Source organism: Nilaparvata lugens, unplaced genomic scaffold (genome assembly GCF_014356525.2).
Source record: "Nilaparvata lugens isolate BPH unplaced genomic scaffold, ASM1435652v1 scaffold2696, whole genome shotgun sequence".
Taxonomy (NCBI): domain Eukaryota; kingdom Metazoa; phylum Arthropoda; class Insecta; order Hemiptera; family Delphacidae; genus Nilaparvata; species Nilaparvata lugens.
This window is the reverse complement of record NW_024090333.1, coordinates 1-26057: the sequence shown is the minus strand read 5'-3', so window position 1 is coordinate 26057 and position 26057 is coordinate 1. Positions and strand designations below refer to the sequence as shown.

Genomic DNA, 26057 nt, shown 5'->3' with positions numbered 1-26057 from the left:
CGGTCTCGGTCTTGGAGCCATGTGGCCTGAAATGCATGATTAGATTGGAAGCTACCATTCTGTAAAGGCCTATTTGGTGCTATGGTCTTGTGTCTTTCCACTTTTGCCAAATATGTAGCTCATTGTGTGGTGTATTAGTATTTTTTGTGTCTGGCTGTCTTCCAATTAATTTATATTAATAGTTTGATAGTTTTTGTTATCTTAGCCTAATAGCAATTCGAATGTAAAATAAATACTAAAATGGAGTCAGAAGTAAGTAGATCACATAACCTAAAAATCAGTAGGGCCTATTTCATAAAATACATTATGATTATATTTTCGAATACGAATTAAGGCCGGGACATATAATTTAACTGCACCAAGCCGGCGCCGAAGTACGGTCGAGCTACATATTATTTAGTTCAAAAAATTAAAGATATAAAAATTCCAACTGATGCTATTTTCCTAGCATTTGATGTAACCAACATGTAGCCTACACTAGTATTCCAACAGATGAAACAATTAGTATTCTGAAACAAAATTTGATTGATAATAATATAAATAATGATGAAATAGAAGATCTAATAGCATTGACAACAGTATGTGTAGATCAAAATTATTTCAAATTCAATGAGAAAAATTACAAACAAAAGGAAGGTTTGGCAATGGGATCTCCTTTATCAGGTTATCTGGCTAACATATACATGAACAATTTAGAAAAATCTAAAATAATGAATGATAATAATCCTCTAAAGAAAAATATTATTTATTGGCACAGATATGTTGATGATATAATATGTCTGTATAATGATGAAGATAAAACACATGAAGATTTTGAATTATATTCAAATTCAATATCACCTTCTATAAAATTCACGATGGAAGCTTAAGAACATGAAATAGATTTTCTTGATTTAACGATTAGTACCATGAAAGATAACAAACATGATTTTAGCATTTATAGAAAACCCACACATACAGATTGTATAATTCCTAGAGATTCAAATCACCCTTGGCAAAAAAAAATTTCAACTTTTAATGCAATGATATACAGGCTAATAAATATTCCCATGTCAAAAGATAATTACAGAAAAGGGAAGAAAATAATAAAATATATGGCAATAACAAATGTATATAATACCAAAACTATTGATAGAATGATTTACAAACAAAAAGGAAAATTAATGCAGAATAGAACTCAAAATAATCAAGGAAATAAAGAATATATTTGTGTTCCATATAACACAAAATTCAATAAAGCTATAAGAAAAACCTTTACAAAAAATAAATTCATTCTAGGTTATAGGACAACAAATAATGCATTTGAACTGATAAAAAAGAAATCAAATTTTAATGTACAGCAAGATAAGTTTAAAAAATCTGGAATCTATGAACTTAAATGTAGTGATTGCAGCAAATTCTATATCGGGCAAATGGGTAGAAATTTCCATATCAGGTTTTGAGAACATATCGAAGCACTAAAAACTATACACAAAAGTCGGCATTTGCTGAACACTTGATAGATTCAGGCCATAATTTTAAGATATAAATTCCAATATGAAAATACTTAATTATGGTAATAAAAGTCAAAAACTGAATGTCAAAGAAGAATTTCATATTTATAAAGCAGCAAAATTAAACAGAGATAAAATAATAAACTTAATCCAATTAGACACCAATAACCCCATTTTTGATGGAATCATGCGAATTTAAACCCAAAATTTACAGTCCTAGTTCATAAAAACATATGATCAAAATAAGAATCTTCCAGTAGTATTTATTTATTAAACTCATATCACTTGAAAATGGCATAAATGACCAAAACATGTTGTGATAAAATATTTTAAAAAAGGGTAAATTTTTATTTTCTTTATATTTATATTACAAGTAGCCCTATTAAGGAAAGAGATAAATAAGATGGCATAACAACTTTCTATTCTTACACTTCTCATTCTACATAATAAAAATCTGGTGTGGTGCACTCACACAACTTTCCTTGTTCATTGAACTGTAAGCCCCACTCTTGAAGGAGAATAATTGAGGGGGATAACATAATGACGATTGGCAGCAACATATTTGAAACTACAATCAGACTACTGTATATGTGTATATATAATTGTTTTCAGAGTACTTTTTCCTTTGTAAATTATGAAATTTGATGATATTTTTTGAAAGTCGTCAAAACAGCTGTTCTACAGATGAAATATCTCGACTATGTGTTCTTTTTATGAACTGCTCTACCTACCTACCTCATGCACGAGAAGGAGGTCACAAAGTCCATTTCTCAAGGATGGGGTAGACCCCTCATTAGATTCCCAGAAAGGAGACTCAAGCCAGTTAATAAAGCTGATAGATAACTATACAGGGTATGAATTTGAAAAAAATTGGTCAAGTCAGTTTTGAGAAAATCGTGAAAAACATGGTTTTTCAGTAATTATCCACCACTCATCTCAAGAGTATTACGGAGCTCCTGCAATTTTCCCAGAAATGACACTCATGTCAGTTAATAGGGCTTATAAATAGCTATCCATGGTATAAATTTGAAGAAAATCGTTAGGACCGTTTTCGAGAAAACCGTGAAAAACATGGTTTTTCAGTAATTTTTCGCCATCTTGAATTGAATTTCTTATTGTTGGATCCTCATGGTATAAGGACCTCAAGTTTAAAATTTCAAATCAATCGGTTAATTAGGAATGGAGTTATCGTGTTCACAGACATACACACACAGACCAACATCCAAAAATCATGTTTTTGGACTCAACGAACCTTGAAACTTATAGAAAACTTGAAATTAGGATACCTTAATTTTTTTTGGAAAGCAATACTTTCCTTACCCATGGTAATAGGGCAAGGAAAGTAAAAAAGCTATTCACCTACTGTTATATGAACCCAACTACAATGCAGTATGCTGGCTATTATCCCCCTCATAAACAATTGTGAATAATCTAGTCTATAATAATAATAAGTCCTGCTATTGATTGTGAATGTGTATGTGTTGCAGATGGTGACAGTTACTGTTAAAAAGGAGGAGGAGGAGGAGGAGGATGATAGCAGCCAGCAACCAGCTGCAGTGGAAGATGATTGCAGCCAACAACATTATCTAATCCCTGGCTACAACATGATCTTCATCAAAGAGGAGGCATATGGTGAGATGCATTCTATCACTACCTGATTCTTGATTGACCAGGGTCCACACTCCTTTCTTGGGTGATTAGATTGTGGCCAGCTTTCTCACATAAAGTGGTTTGATGTTTGGGAGTGGAACTCCTGTGTAAATGCTACTCCTGAATGAGCTGTCTGCCACATGTCAACCATGCACATGTACAGAACAAATGTGTAGTATGTTAAATGTAATGTGATCAGACTATCCCATAAAATTGCATCCATCTATCTAAAGATGATTGCCTACAACATTTCATTGATTTGAACTTCTTTAATCTCTTTAATTACCTCTGATAACTTCAACTTCTATTATCATTGTCTCTATGTAATCACTACCGTACATGAAAATTTAATATCAAATTCTACAAAAAAATATTCTCTTGTCAAAAAAGATAAATTTTATATGAAATTAATCATTATAACCAAGAATCAAGAATTGATAATATTGTATCAGATATACTGGGAGGACTTTGAACACAGCTATCTACTATAGGAGGTGATAACAGAAAACTCACCTCCAAACATAGATGTAACTATATAATATCCTGTTTCCGCATAATCTACAAATTGAATTATTGATGATTGCAGATGAGCAAGAGGCTGAAGGAAGTTCAGTGAACAGTGAACCAGAGATGTGGCCTTCAAACTGCAGCACATCTGGCCGAGACTATGCAACAGAAGTGGGTGGACTGAATGAGCATTTAATCTCTCCAGTGGAAAAGTGCACTGAGTCATCTGTGGCTGGCACAAATACAAAGCTCTATAGCTGTGATCACTGTAGCTATGAAACACAACATTCTAGTCATTTCAAGAGACACATAAGGAAACACACTGGAGAAAAACCTTTCAGGTGCAATTTTTGTGACTTTAAAAGTGCTCAGTCAGGTGATTTGAAAAGACATATCAGAATTCATACAGCAGAAAAACCTTTCAGCTGCGAGTTTTGTGACTTCAAAAGTGCTCATTCAGGCGATTTGAAAATACATATCAGAACTCATACAGAAGAAAAACCATTCAGCTGCAAGTATTGTGACTTCAAAAGTGCTCATTCAGGTAATTTGAAAAAACATACCAGAACACATACTGGAGAAAAACCTTTCAGCTGCAAATTTTGTGACTTCAAAAGTGCTCATTCAGGTCATTTGAAAGCACATATCAAAACACATACTGGAGAAAAACCTTTCAACTGCGAATTTTGTGATTTTAAAAGTGCTAGGTTAGGTTCTTTGAAAGTACATATCAGAACACATACTGGAGAAAAACCTTTCAGCTGCAAATTTTGTGACTTCAAAAGTGCTCATTCAGGTCATTTGAAAGCACATATCAGAACACATACTGGAGAAAAACCTTTCAGCTGCGAATTTTGTGATTTTAAAAGTGCTAGGTTAGGTTCTTTAAAAGTACATATCAGAACACATACTGGAGAAAAACCTTTCAGCTGCAAGTTTTGTGACTTCAAAAGTGCTCATTCAGGTGATTTGAAAAAACATACCAGAACACATACTGGAGAAAAACCTTTCAACTGCGAATTTTGTGATTTTAAAAGTGCTCATTCAGGTCATTTGAAAGCACATATCAGAACACATACTGGAGAAAAACCTTTCAACTGCGAATTTTGTGATTTTAAAAGTTCTAGGTTAGGTTCTTTGAAAGTACATATCAGAACACATACTGGAGAAAAACCTTTCAGATGCAAGTTTTGTGACTACAAAAGTGCTGTGTTAGGTAATTTGAAAAAACATACCAGAACACATATAGGAGAAACAACTCCTAGCTAAGCATTTATAATGTTCACCTACCACAGCTACATGAAACTATAGCTCTAATCACAGAAGCTTTTGCAAACTGTGGAGATATAAACTTTTGTCATTATTGTCCTACCTGCACAGTCTTGTTCTAATCATTATTCTGCCAATTCTCACTCTCTTATCCAACTTTATTTAAACCTACATCTTCAATTGATACAATTCATTTTATTAATAAGTAGAAACTTGGTGGGTAACTCCTGCAGTGGAATCTTTTATGAATGAGGTTAGTTCTCTTTTTCTGGCTTCAAAAATTGACTAATTTCATTTTTTTTTGAAACATTATCAAACATCATATGAATATGATTGGGGTACAACAATAGGCTTGTCTCACAACTAGTCTTCTTTCAAATTTCATAAAGAATAACATTTTTTTGGTCCTCTTCAGTCTCGTTTCAATTTTCAATATTTAATTCTTATTTAAAAACATCATTTGTATCATAATTCCAATGTAAAGAAGGTTTTTTTGGCATTAAGCTTTAAAATTCTTTTAGCCAGTTGCATGTAGGTCTGTTAAATATGGACAGTAATGCCAATTAACAAATCAGCATTAGTTTTATGGATTCATTACTGTTCCACAGAGATTGGTAAGTTTTTAATCCCGATTAAGTTTTCCAGTTAACTAACCAAGATTTTAATGGTTTCACAATCTGGCAACACTGTAGTTTAACCAACAGATGCTATTATTCTGAACCTTAAACCAGTTATAGAATTATTATTATATATTTGATATTATTATTCTATAACTTATTCTATTATTCTCTATTTATAGTATTATTCTATAACTGGTGCAAGTTATGAACAAATAGCACAAAAGTGAGGTTATGTTAATGAAGCAGTGACTATTTTTTACCCATGTGCCATGAAAATGTCCTCTCTGTCGCCAGTGTCATGCTATCTGCAGACAAACCAGATCAAGAACTAACCTCAAAAATCAGAATCTGATTTGAATGCTACTATCATATATATATATATATGTATGAAATTCATACATATATTAGGTTAAACTTTGAATTCTGTAGTTCTTTCACCAAAAACTAATTGGAAGACAGCTATCAATAGGTACCTAATCAGCATTAGTTGGATTTAATTCCCTGTTAATGGCCTGTTGAAATTTTTTTATGTTGGATCAGCTTAACTGGCATCATTTTTTTATTTTTTGCCACTATCATTTGTTGCTACTGTTGTAGCAACAGTAGTATTCGTGAAAGTAGTGTTAGTCCTAGTCCTAATGATTCTCTTAATGTTGCCTCACTTTCCACAATTAGAAAAATGTATAAAGCTGAGTGTGGAAACATGTTGAAATTTGAGTATACTCTGTCACAAAAAGCTCTTTCGCCAACAAGCCTGGAAAGGCAGAATGTAAAACTGGCTCTTGATATTTTCAACTCCCATATTGCTAGGAGTATCACTGAGCTTTCAGAAAAACATAATTTGATGAATGCTGAAAGCACCAGTAATTATATACGTATTTTCAAGAAATGGTTTGACATGAATGTTAAAACACCATGTAAAGGTTTTCATCTTCGAAATATCTTTCAGGAGCCTTTAACATGTAGTGAAAGTGATGAAAAACTATTGTTTCTTCACAAATTTGTAAAGTGGTTAGATTTGTGGAAAAATTCCATAAGTGAGAGTGGGAAATTAACTAGAGAGACACATTCTGCTCTATCAATTACCACAAATGCAATGATTGATTTACAGAATATTGTATTAAAGAGCTAGGAATGAGTTACATACTACCAGGTAAAATTCAAACAGACGATTTAGAGTTTAGGTTTGGGCTGTATAGAAGATTAGCTGGTTCCCAATAGGTACCATATTTCCATCTGACAAATTTATGAAATTGAAACCAGAATAAGGAATTTCTCTGTTATGAAATTGAGCCTGCAGTCTGGCTCAAAACGCTCGTTTGTTATAGAGTTTTTTTGATGAAGGAAGTGAGGAATCCTTGCATTCTTTATCATATTATGTTCTTGATGATTTTGTAAATATCCAAATTGATGATAGTGATATAAGTAATGTGGATTCTGACATGTCCTTGCTAACCTATTTAGCAGGGTATTGTGCTCACTCCTTATTGAAGAGAAGTGTAAAAATAGTGAATGCAACTGATATGATAAACCATATGTTTTCGTTGTCATTGATTCATTCATAAATATCAAATGTTGTTGATCCATTACTAGTAGAAAGTCATGTTCAATTTTATTTGATTAAAGCTCTACAAATGAAGAGTTTACTTATTTCAATTTAATCAAATAAAAATGCCGACAAAGAAAACGACAAAAACGATTGAAAACCGTAACTACGAAAAAGATAAGATGGAATCACATATTGACAAGTTTCTCAAGCCAAAGGAATTATCTATCGACCCAGATTCGCCTACGGCAGAGAGAGAGTGGAAACATTGGAAAAAGACGTTCGAAAATTTCTTAGAAGGAACGACAACCAAAGACAAAATGAAAATATTGGTAAACTTCTTATCACCTGCTTTATACGAAATTGTGGAAAGCTATACTTCATATGAAGAAACTATATCCATGTTGGAAGATATGTTCGTTAAACCGAAGAACGAAATTCATGCACGATACTGCCTTGCTAATGCAAAACAACAAATAGGTGAGTCCATTGATCACTACTATTCTGAACTAAAAAGATTAAGCTTATCATGTAACTTCACTAGAGTGTCAGCCGAAGAAAACAAAAACGAGCATATTAGAGATGCTCTTGTTTCAGGGTTATGTTCTATTGAAATTAAAGAGAAACTTTTTCAACAAGGAGATTTGAGTCTACAAGAAACCGTTTCCCAAGCACATGTTCTTGAATCCGCAAAAACATATGCCAACTCCTTTAAAAGTACTTGTTATACAAACTCTGTTGAAGAAAATAAAAACATAAGCTTGAGTGAATCTTTCTCGGATGTTAATGCTGTAACCCAAAATCAACAGGCAATTGTAGAGAAATCCATTCAATGCCAACGTTGCGGATATAAAAAACACTCAAATTCTCAAGAATGTCCTGCAATAGGAAAGACTTGTCATAAATGTTCCCGAATTGGACACTTTTCCCATGTGTGTAAAAGTAAAACGCTCAAAGAAAAACTAACTACGTCAACTATTACTGCAGCTGGTATAGCCAGTAATCTTTCTAAAGCTACAATTATTGTTTCGGTGAATGGAATAAATACACCAGCTCTTATTGATACCGGAAGTGTTGCCAGTTTTATTGATGAAAAATTTGCAAAAACGAATAAATTTAAAACTGCATCAGATTCTTGTTTTATAAGATTTGCATCTGTTCAACATAACACCGCTACAAAAGCATGTGTTTATAGCAATATTGTGTACAAAGGAAATGAATACAATATTAAACTCTTGGTATTAAAAGAATGCTGTTGCAATGTGATACTTGGTCACGATTTTTTGATGAATCACTCTACAATAAGTTTAGCATTCAATGGTAATAAACAGCCTCTTGTAATAGATAATAATTCTACAACCACACCACCCTTGAAAGATTGCCTCTTGGTGGAGGCCATGATAAAACCATGTTCCCTTTTCAATGACTTGACTCCCGATTGCCACCCAATAACTACCCAATCCAGAAGACACCCACAAGATGACTATGAATTCATGAAGAATGAGGTCAATCGCCTCCTTACAGAAGGAATAATTGAGGAAAGCCAGTCCAGTTGGCGTGCCCAGCCTTTCATTGTAACCAATGGACAGAAGAAACGAATGGTCATAGACTATTCACAGACTATTAATAAATTCACAAATTTAGACGCATACCCTCTCCCATTGATCGAAGATCTTGTAAACACAATTGCCAAGTACAACTTTTTTAGTACTGTAGATTTCAAGTCAGCTTACCATCAAATACCGATTCTTGAGAATGAACGACATTACACTGCCTTTGAAGTAGGCCGAAAACTTTATCAGTTCAAACGAATACCATTCGGAGTAACCAATGGAGTAGCTGCCTTCCAACGTACAATAAACGGACTTATAGAAAGAGAGAATTTGAACGACTGCTTTGCCTATTTGGATGATGTTGTCATTTGCGGTTCAGATCAAGAAGAACATGACAGAAATCTTAAGAAATTTCAACAAGTAATTGAATTGTATGGCTTGACTATAAATGAAGAAAAATGTAAATTTTCAAAAAAATCATTGAAGTTCCTTGGGTATGAGATAAAACATGGAGAAATTAAACCTGACCCAGAACGCCTTGCACCAGGAATTGTTGAAAAATGAAATTGCTTCCGCGGTACTGCTCTTTGTTTATGAAAATGTACCATTCATAATTGAGACAGATGCATCAGATTTTGCAATTGGTGCAACATTAACACAAAATTCTCGACCAGTAGCCTTTTTCTCACGAACTTTGTCCCAAAGTGAAACCAGGCATTCAGCTGTTGAGAAAGAAGCCTATGCCATTGTGGAGTCTATAAGAAAATGGAGACACTATTTACTACGAAAACAATTCACTTTGATCACTGACCAAAAATCAGTCACATTCATGTTTGGCACTCAACACAATAGAAAAATAAAAAATGAAAAGATACAAAGGTGGCGCCTAGAATTATCTGAATACAAATTCAACATAGTCTACAGACCTGGAAAAGAAAATGCACCAGCTGATGCACTCTCTCGTATATGTATTACAGCTGGTTGTTCAACATTGAACTCAGCTTTGGCAAAATACCATGATGAACTTTGTCACCCTGGTGTAACTCGTTTCTACCACTGGCTCAGAATGAAAAATCTCCCCTATACTGTAGATGATGTAAGGAAAATTTGCTCCAATTGTGCAATTTGCTCTGAAATAAAACCACAGTATATGAAGACAAAAGGAAATCTCATAAAGGCAACAAAACCTTTTGAACGAATTAATATGGACTTCAAAGGACCCGTACAATCAAAAACAAGAAATAAATACCTACTGGTGATGGTTGATGAGTACTCAAGATTCCCTTTTGTATTTCCTTGTCCAGACATGACTGCGAGAACAGTCATAAATTGCCTGGTCTCATTAATATCAATGTTTGGCCTTCCAAGCTATATTCACACAGACAGAGGAACATCCTTCATGTCAACTGAGTTGAAGAGCTTTCTTGGCTCAAAAGGGATAGCAACTAGTAGATCAACGCCTTACAATCCGAGAGGGAATGGTCAAGTAGAGCGATATAATGGAATTATATGGAAAGCAATAACACTAGCTCTAAGATCACGAGGACTTGATTCAAATCGATGGGAGGAAGTGTTGCCTGATGCACTTCACTCTATCCGATCTCTTTTGTGTACTACAACAAATTGCACCCCTCATGAACGAATGTTCCTACACATGAGATCCTTAACAAATGGACAGTCACTACCATCTTGGCTAATGAGCCCAGGACCAGTTTGGCTGAAGAAAATGAACCGAAATTCAAAGCAAGATTCATCAGTAGAAGAAGTTGAATTGATTGAGGCAAACCCAGAGTATGCTCACATTCGTCGCCCTGATGGACAAGAGTCTACTGTGTCGCTCCGTCATCTTGCCCCTAAGATAACACGAAAATCTAGCCGGGTAGAATGATATATGATAAACCATATGTTTTCGTTGTCATTGATTCATTCATAAATATCAAATGTTGTTGATCCGTTACTAGTAGAAAGTCATGTTCAATTTTATTTGATTAAAGCTCTACAAATGAAGAGTTTACTTATTATTGAAGGGTATTGTGCTCACTCCTTATTGAAGAGAAGTGTAAAAATAGTGAATGCAACTTAACGATTGAAAAAGAATTGAATGAACATCCAAATTTCAGGCTCATTCATTCAAACGATAGAGGAGGCCTCAGATTCCCATCTCTTGATGCTGTAAATACAATATTGTACATAGTTTTATAATACGGTAGTTAAGAAAATAATCAGCTGTAAGGAGTTAGAGTCTAAGTTTATGTTAGTCAGCAATCAATTGGATTTGATAATTAATGTAACAGTGAGTGTTTTGAACCAGAAGGATATGAGCATAGACCATTGCGAGAAGCATAGGTCAGAAGAAATTCAACTGACATTGATCAGGTCTTGCTCTAATATTTTGTTGAAAAATTATTGCAAAGAAAAATAATCAAAAATTGATTAAATATTCAAAAAGTATCCAACAAAAGAAAACTACAGACTCTAACAAAATAAAAGTAGGCTATAGCGTACACTGTAGACCTATACCGGTACTATTTTGAGAATAAATTGAATAAAAATAAGAGAACCATGTGCTTATTTCCACCCTAAGAATGTGTCTTTTATTTTCTGATAACTTGGTAATTACTATAATATTTATTGTAAATGCTTGGAAGTTTTATTTGCTCTCTATGCCAAAGATTATGCTCATGATCATGATTATACCTAAAGAGTCAAGATTGATGGAACAAATTATTATAGTTAGGTTGAATAGAATAAGTATATTTTCTCGATTCAATATGAATGAGAAACCTGTAATGATTACGGCTTTCCATAGTACATTATATGCTATGTTTAATGACATAATTATGATCTGCTCATTGTTGATTGACAATGAAATAGACTAAATAATAATATGTGTGATTGGCAAGGCACTGGTGACTGAGCTGCGCGCCAAAACTACTCTGTACTGCTCTCTGTCTCTGTGAAGTGTGTGTAACATGCCTTAAGTAAAACGTTTGAGTTCAATGTATTGTTTTGACTTTAAAGTAAAAATAAAATCAGTAATAATGTTCAAATAATCGTAATACTTTATTTCTTCACCGATATAACCTTCAACAGGTTATGGGCCCAGGCTGGATCTTTCGTGTGCAAGTAAAAAAACTTTTTTAACCTAAATACTCTCGTGCAAGACAATGGAAGTTCTGAGATTCAACTCTAAAATAGTAATACCGGTGAAGTGATTGAACTCTAGTAAAAACATTAAAAGTAAAAGTAAAATACCCAATAGTAAAATCAGGTAAGGCAATCGAGTTCAAAGTAAAAATGGCTGGTTCCAGTGATTCGGACTTGGGTATGGTTGGAAAGCTATCCAACGATGAAGACTTTCAAATGTGGAAATTCAAAATTATAATTTTGTTCGACTCTCAAGGACTTAGTGATATTGTTAATGGAAAAGAATTAAAACCAAACGACCCTAGTAAAGAAAAAGAACTTTCTATCTTCAATTTGAAGGAAGCTAAAGCCAAGAAAATAATAATAACTACAATTGACTCAAAACCTTTGAATCACATTTTGAACTGTGAAACTTCATGTGAAATGTTTAAAAAACTGTGTCAAATCTACGAACGTGATGAAAAACAACAGAAATTTTCTCTAATGCAGGACTTTTTCAATTTTACACTAGAGGCTAATGAAGACATTGCTAGTTTCATCAGCCGTCTGGAAAATTTGACCCATAAATTGAAATCTGTTGGACACGAAATCGATGACGAGATGGTTATTGGCAAAATATTCAGCTCCCTGCCCAGGAAATACACCCACTTTCAAACTTCGTGGGAAGCAACCGCAATTTGTGACAGAAATCTCACAAACCTAACCTCCCGGTTGGTGAATGAAGAACGCAGACTATCTACTGATAAAGGTGATTCTGTGCAACCAGTGGTATTCAAAACATCGGAAATCCAGTGCTACAGATGCAAAAATTATGGACATATTTCCCGTGAATGCAGAAATAAAATGAAACAGAAAAGTGGTCTATTCTGTAGTATTTGCAAGAAGAATAATCATGAAGACAAAGACTGTTACTTTCGTAAAAAACAGAATGATAAGAAGAAGAACCAAGTATCCTTTTTAACTACTAATTCTAATGTAAAATACTATGACACTTTCGTAATTGACTCGGGTCTACTTCACATATGATAAAATCTAAATCACTATTTGATAGTTCCATTCCAATTAGTTGTAAAGTAGGAGTAGCCAAGGAAAATGAATCAATGTTTGCTCTTGAGGTAGGAAACATCAAATCAGACAAATGCAACTTAAATAATGTTTTATATGTTCCAGAACTTTCTAAAAATTTGTTATCTGTAAGTGCTATCACTGAGAACGATGGTAAGGTCTTATTTAGTGGAAATAGGGTTGAGGTGTTGAAAGACAATGAAGTCATTATGGAAGGCATAAAAAATTCGAATGGTATGTTTGAAGTTGACTTGAAAATACATAATTCAAATTCAGTCCATCATGTAATGACTAGCACTATTTCACCCAAGTCTAATGAGTCTAATGAAGTAGAATTATGGCATAGGAAGCTAGGCCACCTTGGTGTAGATAACATGAAAAAGCTCATAAATCTTAGTGAGGGAATGAATATTAAAACTAAAATTGATGACTTTTCCAAAAACCCATGTGAAATATGCTTGTCTGCTTGCCAAACAAGGCAACCTTTTAAAACAGTCAGGGAAAGGGCAACAAGACCCCTTGAAATAGTACATACTGATGTTTGTGGGCCTATTACCCCGGTAAGTTGGGACAATAAAAGATACATGGTTACTTTTCTAGATGATTTCACACATTTTGTCATGGTATTTCTTATTCAAAATAAAAGTGAGGTATTTGATATAATGAAACAATTTGTAGCTGAAGTAGAGGCAAAATGACATTCTAAAATTTCAAAATTTCGGTGTGATAATGGTGGGGAATATTCTAGTAATAAAATCAAGGATTGGTGTCAAAGTAGAGGGATTTTCATGGATTTCACCATTCCATACACTCCAGAATTAAATGGAAAGGCAGAAAGAATCAATAGGACATTGCTAGAAAAGGTTAGGGCACTTTTGTTTGATTCAGGATTGAAAAAGGAAATGTGGGGTGAGGCTGTAAGGACAGCAGCTTATATTGTTAATAGAAGCCCAACATGTACTCTTGATTGTACTCCAGCTGAAAAGTGGTACGGTAAAAAACCAGATCTATCAAGACTACCGATTTTTGGAAGTATAGCATACAGTCATGTTGCAGGTAATCTTAAGAAACTTGAGTAGAACCAAGAAGCTAACGTTTGTAGGATATTTGCAAAATGGTTATCGGTTGTGGGATGCTGATAAGAGGAAAATAATTGTTTCTAGGGATGTAATTTTTTCAAATGTTGAGCAATCTAACCAAGGTGAAAAGTATTCTGACCCCAAAGTATTCAAGATAAATCAAGGCTTTGACATTGAGGGAATTGCAAAAGGTAATGATCCAAACAATGTATTTGAAGAAATTGAAAATGATGGAGTACAAGAAACTGAAATAAATGAAGTTGAAGAAATTGAAAATAATGAAGTAGAAGAAACTGATACAAGTGAAGCTGAGGGTATTGAGATTGAAACAAATGATATTGAAGATGGAATCAATGAAGTAGAAGTAAATGAAGAAAGTGGAGAAGAAATGATGGATGAAAATAATGAAATAAGAGGGAGAGAGAAGAGAGTGATTAAAAAACCAGTGTGGTTGAAAGACTATGAAACCAGTTATCTTAGTCTACAAGTAGATGAGCCTCTTACATTTTCTGAAGCTATGAAATCAAACAATTCTGTAAAGTGGTTGGAGGCAGTAAAAACTGAACTAAATGCTTTGAAAGAGAATAATACTTGGACAGAGGTAGATACTGTACCAGAAAACAAAGAAATTATTGATAGCAAATGGGTATTTAAAATTAAAAATGATGGGAAGGGTAGCCATTCAGTACAAGGCTAGATTAGTTGCTAGGGGGTTTCAACAAAAGGATAGCATAGATTTAAATGACATTTATGCCCCTGTGGCCAAATTGCCAACTTTTCGGATTTTCATGAGTGTTGCAAATAAATTAGGGTTTCCTGTATATCAGATGGATGTGAAAAATGCTTTCCTTAATGGTGATATCAAAGAAGACGTTTATATGTCATTACCAGAGGGAGTAGAAGGATTTAGGAATAAGGTTTGTAAACTTAAGAAGTCAATTTATGGTCTGAAGAAATCTCCAAAAGATTGGAATTCTAAATTTGATTCTGTAATGAAAATGAACAATTTTACTAGGTCTAAAAATGATTATTGCTTGTATTCTAAAATTTTGGAGGGTAAAAAGGTATTTCTATTATTGTATGTAGATGACTTACTTATTTTTGGTTCAGATGAGAATGATGTTTCAAGATTGAAATCAGTCTTACAAGAAAATTTCAAGATGAAAGACTTGGGCTTAGTTTCTAATTTCTTGGGAATTAATGTCAAACAAGATATTGAGAAGGGGGTAGGCCTAACTGTTATTAGTCAGAAGGAGTATCTCAAACATGTATTGGAAAAGTTCAACATGCAGGATTGTAAGCCAATGGACACTCCCATGGATAAAAATTTCAACTTTGAATTATTGACTAGAGATAAGTCAGAGTCTGTAGAAATAGAAAAGAAATGTCGTAGACTAATTGGTTGTCTTATGTATGCTGTTGTAGGATCTAGACCTGATTTGTGTTGTACTGTATCTTTCTTGAGTCGATTCCAAAGTTGTGCCAGTGAAATGTTGTATAAAAATTTAAAACGTGTATTGAGATATGTAAAATGTACTTTAGATTTAGAGCTAGTATATAAGAGAGAATTGAATGATGATATGATTGTAGGTTATGTAGATGCAAACTGGGGTGGTGATTTAGAGAGAAGATCAACCTCAGGTTATTGCTTCAAGGTATTTGGTAATACCACAGAATTACAAGCCTAAAAGTCACACCGGAACTTTTTAAATGTCCTTACGAAAGCTATTGTATTGAGGTGAGTGATAACACCAATATAAAGAGTGATCAAAAAGTTGCGTACATCATTAAATAAGGAAGTAATAAAATGTATTTTACAAACTTTATTTATTATTAGAACATGTAAACACAAAATACTTACATATTTACTACAAATACTCAAAATGGCTGCCTTTTCAGTAATGGATGCATGAACTCGTTTTATTATGTTTGATGACACTTTTTTCAGCACGTTTACATTGATGTTCTTGATTTCTGTTCTGATGTTAATCTTCAGTTCATGCAGTGTGTTGGCCTGTTTTTATAACTCTTCGTTCAAGGTAACCCCACTGTAAGTGGGCATATTTACCCCACTTTAAGGTAAAACTCGTTGCTTTTTAGAAAACGACATGCTTACAAAGAAGTAAACTCAGTAACACTATACAGACTTAGGTCCGCCGCAAAGTAGACCCACTGATCCACGCCGTGGGATGTTTTGTAAACCATTGCTATAGTGAATGCAAATTGGCGAGGCAGGTGATGGTGGCACCATCTCTGAGTGAAATTGGTAAATTCCAAGCTTTAAATTGCATAATATGTTATTCTAAATATTGGAGATGTGTAAATCATTCATGACAATTTAAAAATCAGGTTTTATTTATGTTTTAGAGAAAAACAAACAAATACTTGTCACTTGTACAATTACAACAGTTCAGTGAAGGCTTGAATTGATGCTTAAAATGTTGATGTCCATTCCAAATTATTCAGTTAGAATAAAATGAATGACTGGATTTAAAAAAAAAAAATGAGAATTTAGGTTATGATGACAAATTTAAATGAAAACAAACACGAAGCAGACAAACTGTTTGAACATATCTTACTGCTTGAAATTTACCGATTTCACTCAGAGATGGACACGTATTTCTCCCGTGTTTTGGAAGGACACGTAAAGCCATCGTTCCCGGCTGCCTAAAAAGCAGTCGTTATAGATCATGTCAGAGGCCCTGAAATTGATCAGTTGCGACCTGAAAACTCTGACATTAGACCTGAGCCAGCCAGGTCACACGATATTATTTATTTACCAATTTCACTCATAGATGGAGCCACCATCATCACCCGCCTCTCCAATTTGCGTTTACTATAGCAATGGTTTACAAGCATCCCACGGCGTGGGTGTACTTTGCGGCGGGCCTTAAGGTGGCTAGTATCCAGTTCAATGATCTCTAGATTTGTTGTAGATGCTACATGTTGAGCTATCAGAAACCAGATTTGTTTTGTTTTTTAAGTGTAAATTGTTATTTTAATATAAAATAACATTCCATTTTATTAGATCTCACTAAGTTGCTAGACACGTTTTTCTTGTCTGGCAGAACTCACCAAAGTCTTTTAGTTTTCAAGGAATCAAATTATGGCCTAGCAAAATTATTCTCTAACTATCTGAGTTTTTGATCCTCATGAACACAGCGCTCCATCAATCATAATTCACTAACCATGTTTGGTGAGATTTGATTTCCACAAAAATAAATTATTATTAATGCACAGTAATGTCATTAATTAGGAGATGGTGAGCAATATTTGCTGTTTGGTAGTCAGGCAAAACTCACTAAGTGTGACATTCTGACTTTGAATTACACTTTTTATTGAAATTGTAATTTTTTTGAGCAATTAATTTTAAATGAATATCGAGCAAAAATGTGATTAAGAAATTTGATCATTACATGTAGTAAGTGTTGAAACCTAAACGCAATTGCTCTTTGTAGCATGGTAGTACCTTACGCTATTGTTTCTCTATGGTACTACCATAGAGAAACAATAGCGTAAGTAGATATCCCATGGTATAGGGCGTTTATGTTGCAACTTTTACTGTTATCTCAAGCCGATTACTGTCGATTATTGTCGTTTTTTACTGTTTTGTTGGGGTGAGAGTGTATGAACGGCACAGTATGAGAGACTACGAGCGTCACACAGCTTCACGGGAAAGAACTACGTGGATTATCGGCTTGAGATAACAATCTCTCATGCTCGAGATAACAATCGGCTTACGCTATTGTTTCTCTATGATAGTAGGCTACTCTCCGAAAATCCTATTCATGCTTATAACTCAAAACTGTAGTTTTTGACTTGGAGAGTTTTGCCAGTAAGGGTACGATATGATATAATTAAGTATATTGTTAGCATCTTTACGGATACAAAATCGTACAATGATGATGTTACTCTCCATGATAGCGCCTGCGTTAAACTCATGATTCAGTTTCTTCTCAAGTTTTTATCCAGTTACTGGTTCATATTAAATGCAAATAGTTATAGTTACTTCAGTTACTGTAATTAATATTTTTGTTTTCAGGTTCAAAGGTTCCTGCAAGAAGTGACATCCGATCATGTTTCACTCACGGGCCTGAATATGTTCTCTATAACCCGCAATTTTCTTCTTGGAGTGAGTAAACCTCTTGTGATGTCGAATTATAGAATTATAATTATATAGTACGAACCGTAAGTTCATTTTTTGTAATCAGGGCCATGCCCTATGTACAAAGAGTTGAGCGAGCATAATCAACAATAGATCATGATACCATAATAATAACAACAACGTTAACAATAAACAAATAATTTATAAAATAGAATTATAACCCTTTAAAATTAATAAAATAATAAAACAAGAATACAATTATTAATTTTAAAGGGTACTATAATTCTATTTTATAAATACAAGAAAGTAGCCCTAAGTTCCAACATTTTAATAAACAAATAAATACAACAAACGATACTGATAAAAATACAACATACAAAATACCTTCAGTTGGTCTCCTAATCACTTTGAGTCAGAAATATCAGTTCTTGTGTTGTAGTAGAGGTGATGTTATGGTAAATCTCCATATTGATGAAATAAAACGACTTGAAATTTATTGTTACTACTGTAGTCTGTAACAATTAGGCTATAGGCTATAGGCTGTAGTCTATGTAACATAGGCTGAATGATAAAAAACTACTGTTAACTGCTTACCATGGACTTATACTATCTCATATTAGGTATGCTATTTTAGTATGGGGTAATTCATCTCAACAAAATATGGACAGGGTGTTTAAGATTCAAAAGAAGGCACTCAGATGTATAGAGAAAGTGAATAGGTTAGACTCTTGTAGGCCTTTATTTAAAAAGCTTGGTCTATTAACTGTGCCATCTTTGTATGTATATGAAGTTGTAATGCATGTGAAAACGAGTGGTGTGATCCAGAATTCAGATGTTCATGAGTATAATACGCGAAACAGAGCAGATTATCATATAATGGGCCACAATAGTAGGTTATTTGAACAAAAACCAGATTATATTGGTAGGAAATTTTATAACAAGCTACCTCAAATCTTGAAAAGTAATGATGATTTGAAGATTTTCAAAAAACAAATTAAAAAATATTTAGTTGATAGAGCTTTTTATAGTGTACAAGAATTCCTTTCAAACCTAAACTAGGTTGAACTACTTAGTGTTAGAATTATTATGTAATAACATGACTTGTCTTATACTCCATGACTGGAGTCTTTAGGACGTAATCCTAAAAAAAAAAATAAAAAAAATAAACTGGATCGAGCAGGAATCAGAGGTACAACTCTGAGATTGTTCCATAGCTACCTTGCACATAGATCACAAATTCTTACACTTGATGACTGTGTGAGTGATCTGCCTCTCTCCGGTTATGGTCTCCCTCAGGGAACAGTCTTATCACCAATCTTATTCCTCCTTTATGTAAATGAGATACTCAGATTAGACCTGAATGGAGGTGTGGTATTCTCATTTGCTGACGATACTGTGCTGTTGTTTGGAGAGAGCACCTGGCAGAGAGTCTATGGAGCCGCCTCCAGAGGCATCTCCACTCTGAAGAAATGGTTAGATGTTAACTCCCTAAGCTTAAATATTAAAAAAACAAAATATATCGCCTTTTCAAGAAATATCTCTGGACATGAAGAGACAAATTGTACACTCAAATTGCATTTAAATTGTAATTTATTAGACGATGCTCCATGTAGATGTCCTGAGATTGAAAGGACTAGTCAAATAAAATATTTGGGTTTGATAATCAGGAAGGGATTCAAGTGGAGAAGGCATATTGAATACCTATGCCATAAACTAAGGTTTGTCTCCTATAATTTTTATAAGTTGAGGTCGATACTTGATTTATCAAAGTTGAGAATGCTTTATTTTGCAATTGTACAATCTCTATTAAATTATGGCTTGGCGGTTTGGGGTGGTACTTATGACACTCTTTTGTTACCACTATTCATTATACAGAAAATGATCATAAAAACCATATTAAATAAACCCATATTGTTCCCCTCAAAAATTGCATTCAGTGAATTGAGAGTCATGTCAATCCGTCAACTCTATGTGCTTAGCAAATTTAAATTTTTCAATAAACATAGAAGCTCATTTTCAAGAATCAATGTAACTCATAGAACAAGATACAATCTACATAGATATGTTACTTATGATTCGAATTTAACGGTTATTCGTAAGCAGCTGGTATACATCGCTCCAAAGATTGTAAACTGCATCCCGAACGAGCTCATCGGTGTACCTATTAAGTTTGTACCAATAAATATTAAAAACTGGATACTTCACAACTATTATTTCCATCTTAATATTTTATGAGTTAAAATTTTTTTCAGCTTTTAAAACTATTCATTATTGTCTGGATTAATTCACAATTAATAGCATTTATTTTAAATATACTTACCATTGTTTGAATAATAATATTCCATTTTAAATTATTAGCTTAAGATTTAGAAACAGTTACGGTAAGTCTCTACTCCTACTGGCGAACAAGTGTTTCACTTATGCCAGTAGTTCTTCACCTCCAGCCGTATTTTACAGATAGATGATATAAATATTTAGAATAATAATTATTGTTGTTTTTTTCTGATTGTCACATCTTTGTAAAGTTTTTGTGTTTTGGTGAAATAAATTGAATTGAATTGAATTGAACTGAATCATTTCGATGTGTGGCCAAAGCTTTCTCGAAGAAGTATTTCCCTTCTCAAATTTCTTTGGAGCAATTTTAAGAAAATCAAGTTCAACTTTAAAAGTAAACTCTAAAGACAGATATAAAAAAATACTCTTTTTCTCTCTCAAAATTAATTTCATGCTAGAAGTATTTATTAATTTCCTTATTTTCTCATCTTGCTTATAAGGTTTGTAGCCATAATGGTCTTTTTTGCTTCGTCGATCCTATCATTCCGTGATAAATGTTGTATTTATTTCCCCAACAGATCTTTGTTATTTTACATTTTAAGAATGCTCTACTTTTAAGTTTATTCAACTATTCCACTTATTATTATTTTTTTACTTTTTTCTTTTAAAATATCGTTTTGTTTTATTTTACTGAGGGTTGCTTGTTAAATTATAATTTAGTATTGTATTGGAGGGTTGAGTGTAAGAGAGGGCCGACTGCGCCCTAACTTCGCCCTCCCAGGTATAAAATAAAGGCAGTCATTCTATTCTATTCTCGATCTTAGAGCTTTCAGTAGACTAGAGATTTATAACGGTGTAGTAAACGGTATAGTACCTCAAATTTTAAATGAAGGAGTGTTTCGAGTTATTTAGATGAAAGATTTGGCTTTGTATTCTGTTTCTGGATTGATCTTCTTTTCTATAATATAATAATACTCTATTCAACTTTGTTCACTTATTATGACATGTCACATACGCCAAGCTATGTTTGATTATGTAGAGTTCTGTGATTCACTTTTTGTGTAGTTGAGAAGTTAATATTGTGGTAATTATTCATATTGAATGAAAAAGACTGAGAAATTGTCAAAAACCACTGATTTATTGATAATTAGAAAGACCGGTTTCGGTTATTACACCATTGTCAATCTCTGATAAACTGTTTTACAAGACTCTACTGAGTTTATCAGAGATTGACAATGGTGTAATAACCGAAACCGGTCTTTCTAATTATCAATAAATCAGTGGTTTTTTGACAATTTCTCAGTCTTTTTCATTCAATTCAAGTTCTCTGATTCCATAAATAGTTATGGCAATTTCAATTGGGTAGTTTCAATTAATAATGTAATTGAATAATTATTCCAACATATTCAAAGATGTGAAATATTCTATAAATTATGCTATAATGTTGTAAAAAGTTTTCAGGAGAAATATATAGTTTGCAATAAAAATATTGTAGTCTAGTTACAGTATTAGAGATGCTGAAGAAGGTACTTTTTATAATTTTCAGATAGCAGGGGCAATTCTCACCTATGAAATTGTCCTGATTCAGCTACAAAACACAAAATAGGAAGGAGAACAAGAGTGAGAGAAATGTGACAAATCGAGAAAAAGAATGACGAATAACAACCTTAATTATGAAGACAAGCAAAGTTGTTACAGTACAAGAATGAAGTACGGTACCTACTTAATTGTAGTTAAGATGAATATGGTGAAGAATACAATGCACATATTAATAGAAAGATATCACATTATCTTGAACGAGAAGACTTGAAAATGAGCAATCCTTTTTATTCATGTTATCATTATTTCTGAATAAACGCTATTTAAAATTTGATCGATATTTATTTTACATAAAATAGAAACTGATATTGAGATACAAAACTTGGGCTGTTTTATAAATTACTGTTTAATATCAGGGACCGAGCTTCGCTCTGGAGTACCATAGCATAAAACATTTATTACGAAATAAGAAATTATAATAACATTCATACAGGAAAGATCTATCTTATCACAGTAAATTGAGATTAATTGCCAGAGGAATGCAAAAATTTCACTCACAAAGGCCTAGTTGCACAAAAGCCGGTTAAATTTTAATCCTGATTAACTTCACGTGAACCAAATCAGAGAAGACTATTTCAAAAAGATGGATCTACTGGAATTAATCAGGATTGAAAATAGTCCCGGCTTTTTTGTGACCGGCACTAAGTACCTGATTGAATGATTACCGGTACGTAAGTTCAACAGCTGAGTCATAATTTTGACACAGTCCCACACACATGAACTCGCTCACTCACTTCCATCACCAACAGACGACGAAATAATTATTATCAGCTGTTTTTCCAAGGATGAATAATAATTATCCTTTTTATGTCCTTCAGCGAGTTTTCCCAGGGATGAGACCTAGTGCAATCGAATCTTTATATTATAAACCTATGTTCTGAATTTCATGAGAATCGTTAGAACCGTTTTAGAGATCCGGTGAAATGCAAACATATGAACAGAAGTTGCTCGTTTGATAGTATAGGATTACAATCTTGGTATACTATGACTGTACCCTGGAATGTGCTGTACCTTCCTAGAATAGCCGACCTTCAAAATTCCCTGTTTTACCCAACTATTTCTGCAATATGTGCTCAGCAATGCTGAATTTCCTTTTCAATATTACATCTACTAAGTAATATAGTAGTAGTATAGTATAGTAGTAGTGTTGAGCTACAGTTACATAAACATCGATTTTTGCCGTCCTTTGAAATTCTACTAGATTCTACTTGGCAAACACTGTGTGATACACATTATATGTTTGTCACGTTATGTTAAATCTCATTGAAGGACTGCGAAAAATCGTATGTCCAAAAATCGATGTGTATGTAACTGGACTAACAAACATAGATTTTTTGCCGTCCTTATATATATATATTCTACCGGATTGAACAGACCTTGGCTACAGGTACACATATATGTTAGTCAAGTTATGTTTAATCTAATATTTATAAGAACGGCGAAGTTCTTGAAGTTCTAATATTTATAAGAACGCTCAAAAATCGATTTGTGTGTGTAACTGGATTTAGAAATTTTCTACAAATTTAGAATAACTATAAATGTAGCAATTTGTAAATTTACAATAACTGTAAATTTAGCAAATTTGGCAGTTTTATCATTTAAAATAACTGCTGAATTTACAATAATTGTGAATTTAGCAGTTCAATAATTTGAAATGACTGTAAATTTACAATAATTGTAAATTTAGCAGTTTGATTATTTGAAATAACTTTAAATTTACAATAACTGTAAATTTAGCAAATTTGGCAGTTTGATAATTTAAAATAACTGTAAATTTCGCAAGAAATCCTTACCAAGTGAGCAGCATTCTTACTGTGCAGTCCAAACATCCTTGTTCATTTTGTTACACAGTTATAAAGAGTAACTTTGATACCTTGTTTCTCTGCTACTCTGGTTTCATGTTTCTTTGTAAATTAGAAACGTAAATATCACCATTCATTATCTGTAATCATACACCAAAACAAACAGAAAAAAAATAATTTGGGTTAAGAAGTTCGGTTGAATAAACGAACTACAATGTTGTAATAATTAAGTTTCCTTTAATAATAACATGTGTAAAATAGGTTTTTGTAATAATCAAGACAGTTCATTCAATCACATTATTTTTTAAATTGAGTAAAATGATAAGTACCTTAATCAGGTTTTTGAAAGTAGCCAATATTAACATCAAAAACTACATAATTGAAATTTTTGTATCAACTTGAGTAAAATAATAGTTCAACATTATCAGATAATAATTTTTATAATTTAATAATTCATTAATTAATTAATTTTATAATTAATTTCAGATAATAATTTTTGTATCAACTTGAGTAAAATAATTGTTCAACATTATCAGATAAAACATTGAGAACGTTTACGAGATTTACTCGTACTTATAGCCCACTTTGTATAATATTAAGATTATCATTTTTGAATAATCTCAATATTTTTTGTCTGTACCGTAACAGTCTATATCTGTATGGGCCAAGCCATTTGAATCAATCGCGCTCACCCACGGCCATCTAGCATGCTACTGCCATAGATAGCACTGTTCTCCCTGTTTTTCCCCCGCCTTTTTTGCTTACCAGTTCTCTTCCGTGTTTGTAACTGCTTGAGGAAGTTTGGTGCTCTGACGCTTCTCGGTTGTTTCTCCTTTTAAAGAAGTCAAATGTGTATTACCGCTTCGCTTGTTTGAATTTAAACTACTACCGCGACTAGTGAGGAAAAATTATTGTTAGAGTACTCCGCTAAATATCTAGATTGGATTTTCTTTGTGTAATCTCTTCGCTGCAACATGGGCCCATGTATTCCCCATGTATTAATCATCGCCAGTGCAAGTGAATCCTGATTATCTGACCGTGCTACCGCCTACCAGAACGAGGAGACCGCTCTTACAGTCCACTGTGAACCCGCCATACCCGAACGAGACGCATTTAAAGGTAACAATTTTATTTTCTGAGCTACTAAGTAACGTGTTTAGAAGTCCACCTCATTGGCTCTAACACGAAACCTGATCCTCCGCGGCCACATACGAAACCTGATCCTCCGCGGCCACATATGAAACCTGATCCTCCGCGGCCACATACGAAACCTGATCCTCCGCGGCCACATATGAAACCTGGTCTACCGCGGCCAAATGTTGGAGGAAAAGCGACCTACGAACAGTGAAAACGCTCATTTCAATTTTTTCTGAGAGTTTCTTTGTGAGTTTTCTTGGAAAATCGTAAATTTTCGATTCGGACGCTTTCGACCACCATCTTGTATCGAAATATGAAAACATCGATTAGTGACTTATGATATCGACTATCGAGCTGTTAACTATCGAACTTTTACACCCGGCTCGACATAACCTAAAAAGTTTTGTTTTGGTTTTGAACTTCAGTGTCTAACAGTAAGCTACAAACTTTTACCGCTAACGGTGTGTTTTCTTACCGCTAAACGTAGTGAATTACCGCCTATCCTTTATTAATTGTGAATATTGATCTACAAACTATTGATTTTGAACATTGATCTTGAACTATTTCTTGTTAAATATGAACTTTTTCGGCCATTAACTTAAACTGTTCTGACCGCTAATCTGAACTTTTTCGATTGTAAATTCCAATCTGGTAACCTTATTTTTCTATTTCTGTATGATTATTCATAACAACCATGGCGTCGAATTATCCATTATTGAATAAGCTAAGAAGGTTGCACCAATCGATATCTTCTCTAGCTGATAAGTACAATGAACAAGTACCTATGACTTGTAGTGAATTTTATTTTGGTCTGGATAAAAAATTTGATAAATTAATGAGTGAATATGAGGCAACAGATAAAGAGTCGCTATCTGAGGAAGTTATCTTGGAGTTTGCTGAACTGCAAATCCAATCCCAAACCAGATTTGATAGTATCAAGCTGGTTGATACCATTCCTAAACCTGCTGTTACTGCTAATGAACTACCAATTAATAATTTTGTGAAACCTCAGTTGCAGATACCTACATTTTCAGGCGAACCTCATGAATGGAATGTTTTCAAAAATGTTTTTGATGCTTCTGTTCACACCAGTAAAGACTATTCCAGTGAGGCCAAATACCATCTTCTAACTTCATATTTAAGTGGTGACGCTTTGACCTTGGTTCAAAATTACGCCAACACCGCTGAATGCTACAAAGCTGCCTATGACA

The 26057-nt window shown here is 33.5% G+C and overlaps 1 protein-coding gene across 2 annotated transcripts; it reads left to right on the top strand.

Annotated features, from left to right (window-relative positions):
* The first annotated feature begins 47 nt into the window (after positions 1-47).
* On the top strand, positions 48-22181 carry LOC111060704 (gastrula zinc finger protein XlCGF57.1). 2 transcript variants are annotated; one of them, XM_039444072.1, is made up of 4 exons: positions 52-252; positions 2981-3125; positions 17972-18061; positions 21855-22181. In XM_039444072.1, exons 1-4 carry the CDS (start codon positions 241-243, stop codon positions 21878-21880), a joined length of 273 nt encoding a protein of 90 aa, XP_039300006.1. In that variant the 5' UTR covers positions 52-240; the 3' UTR covers positions 21881-22181. The 2 variants fall into 2 exon arrangements, with proteins under 2 accessions (XP_039300005.1, XP_039300006.1); XM_039444071.1 differs by lacking the exons at positions 17972-18061; positions 21855-22181 and adding an exon at positions 3730-5595 and having other exon boundaries at positions 48-252.
* The last annotated feature ends 3876 nt before the right edge of the window (positions 22182-26057 follow it).

Coding starts and splice junctions, on each gene's coding strand:
- LOC111060704 (XM_039444071.1), top strand. Junction 3,126..3,729: donor CATCAAAGAGGAGGCATATG/GTGAGATGCATT, acceptor TGATGATTGCAG/ATGAGCAAGAGGCTGAAGGA.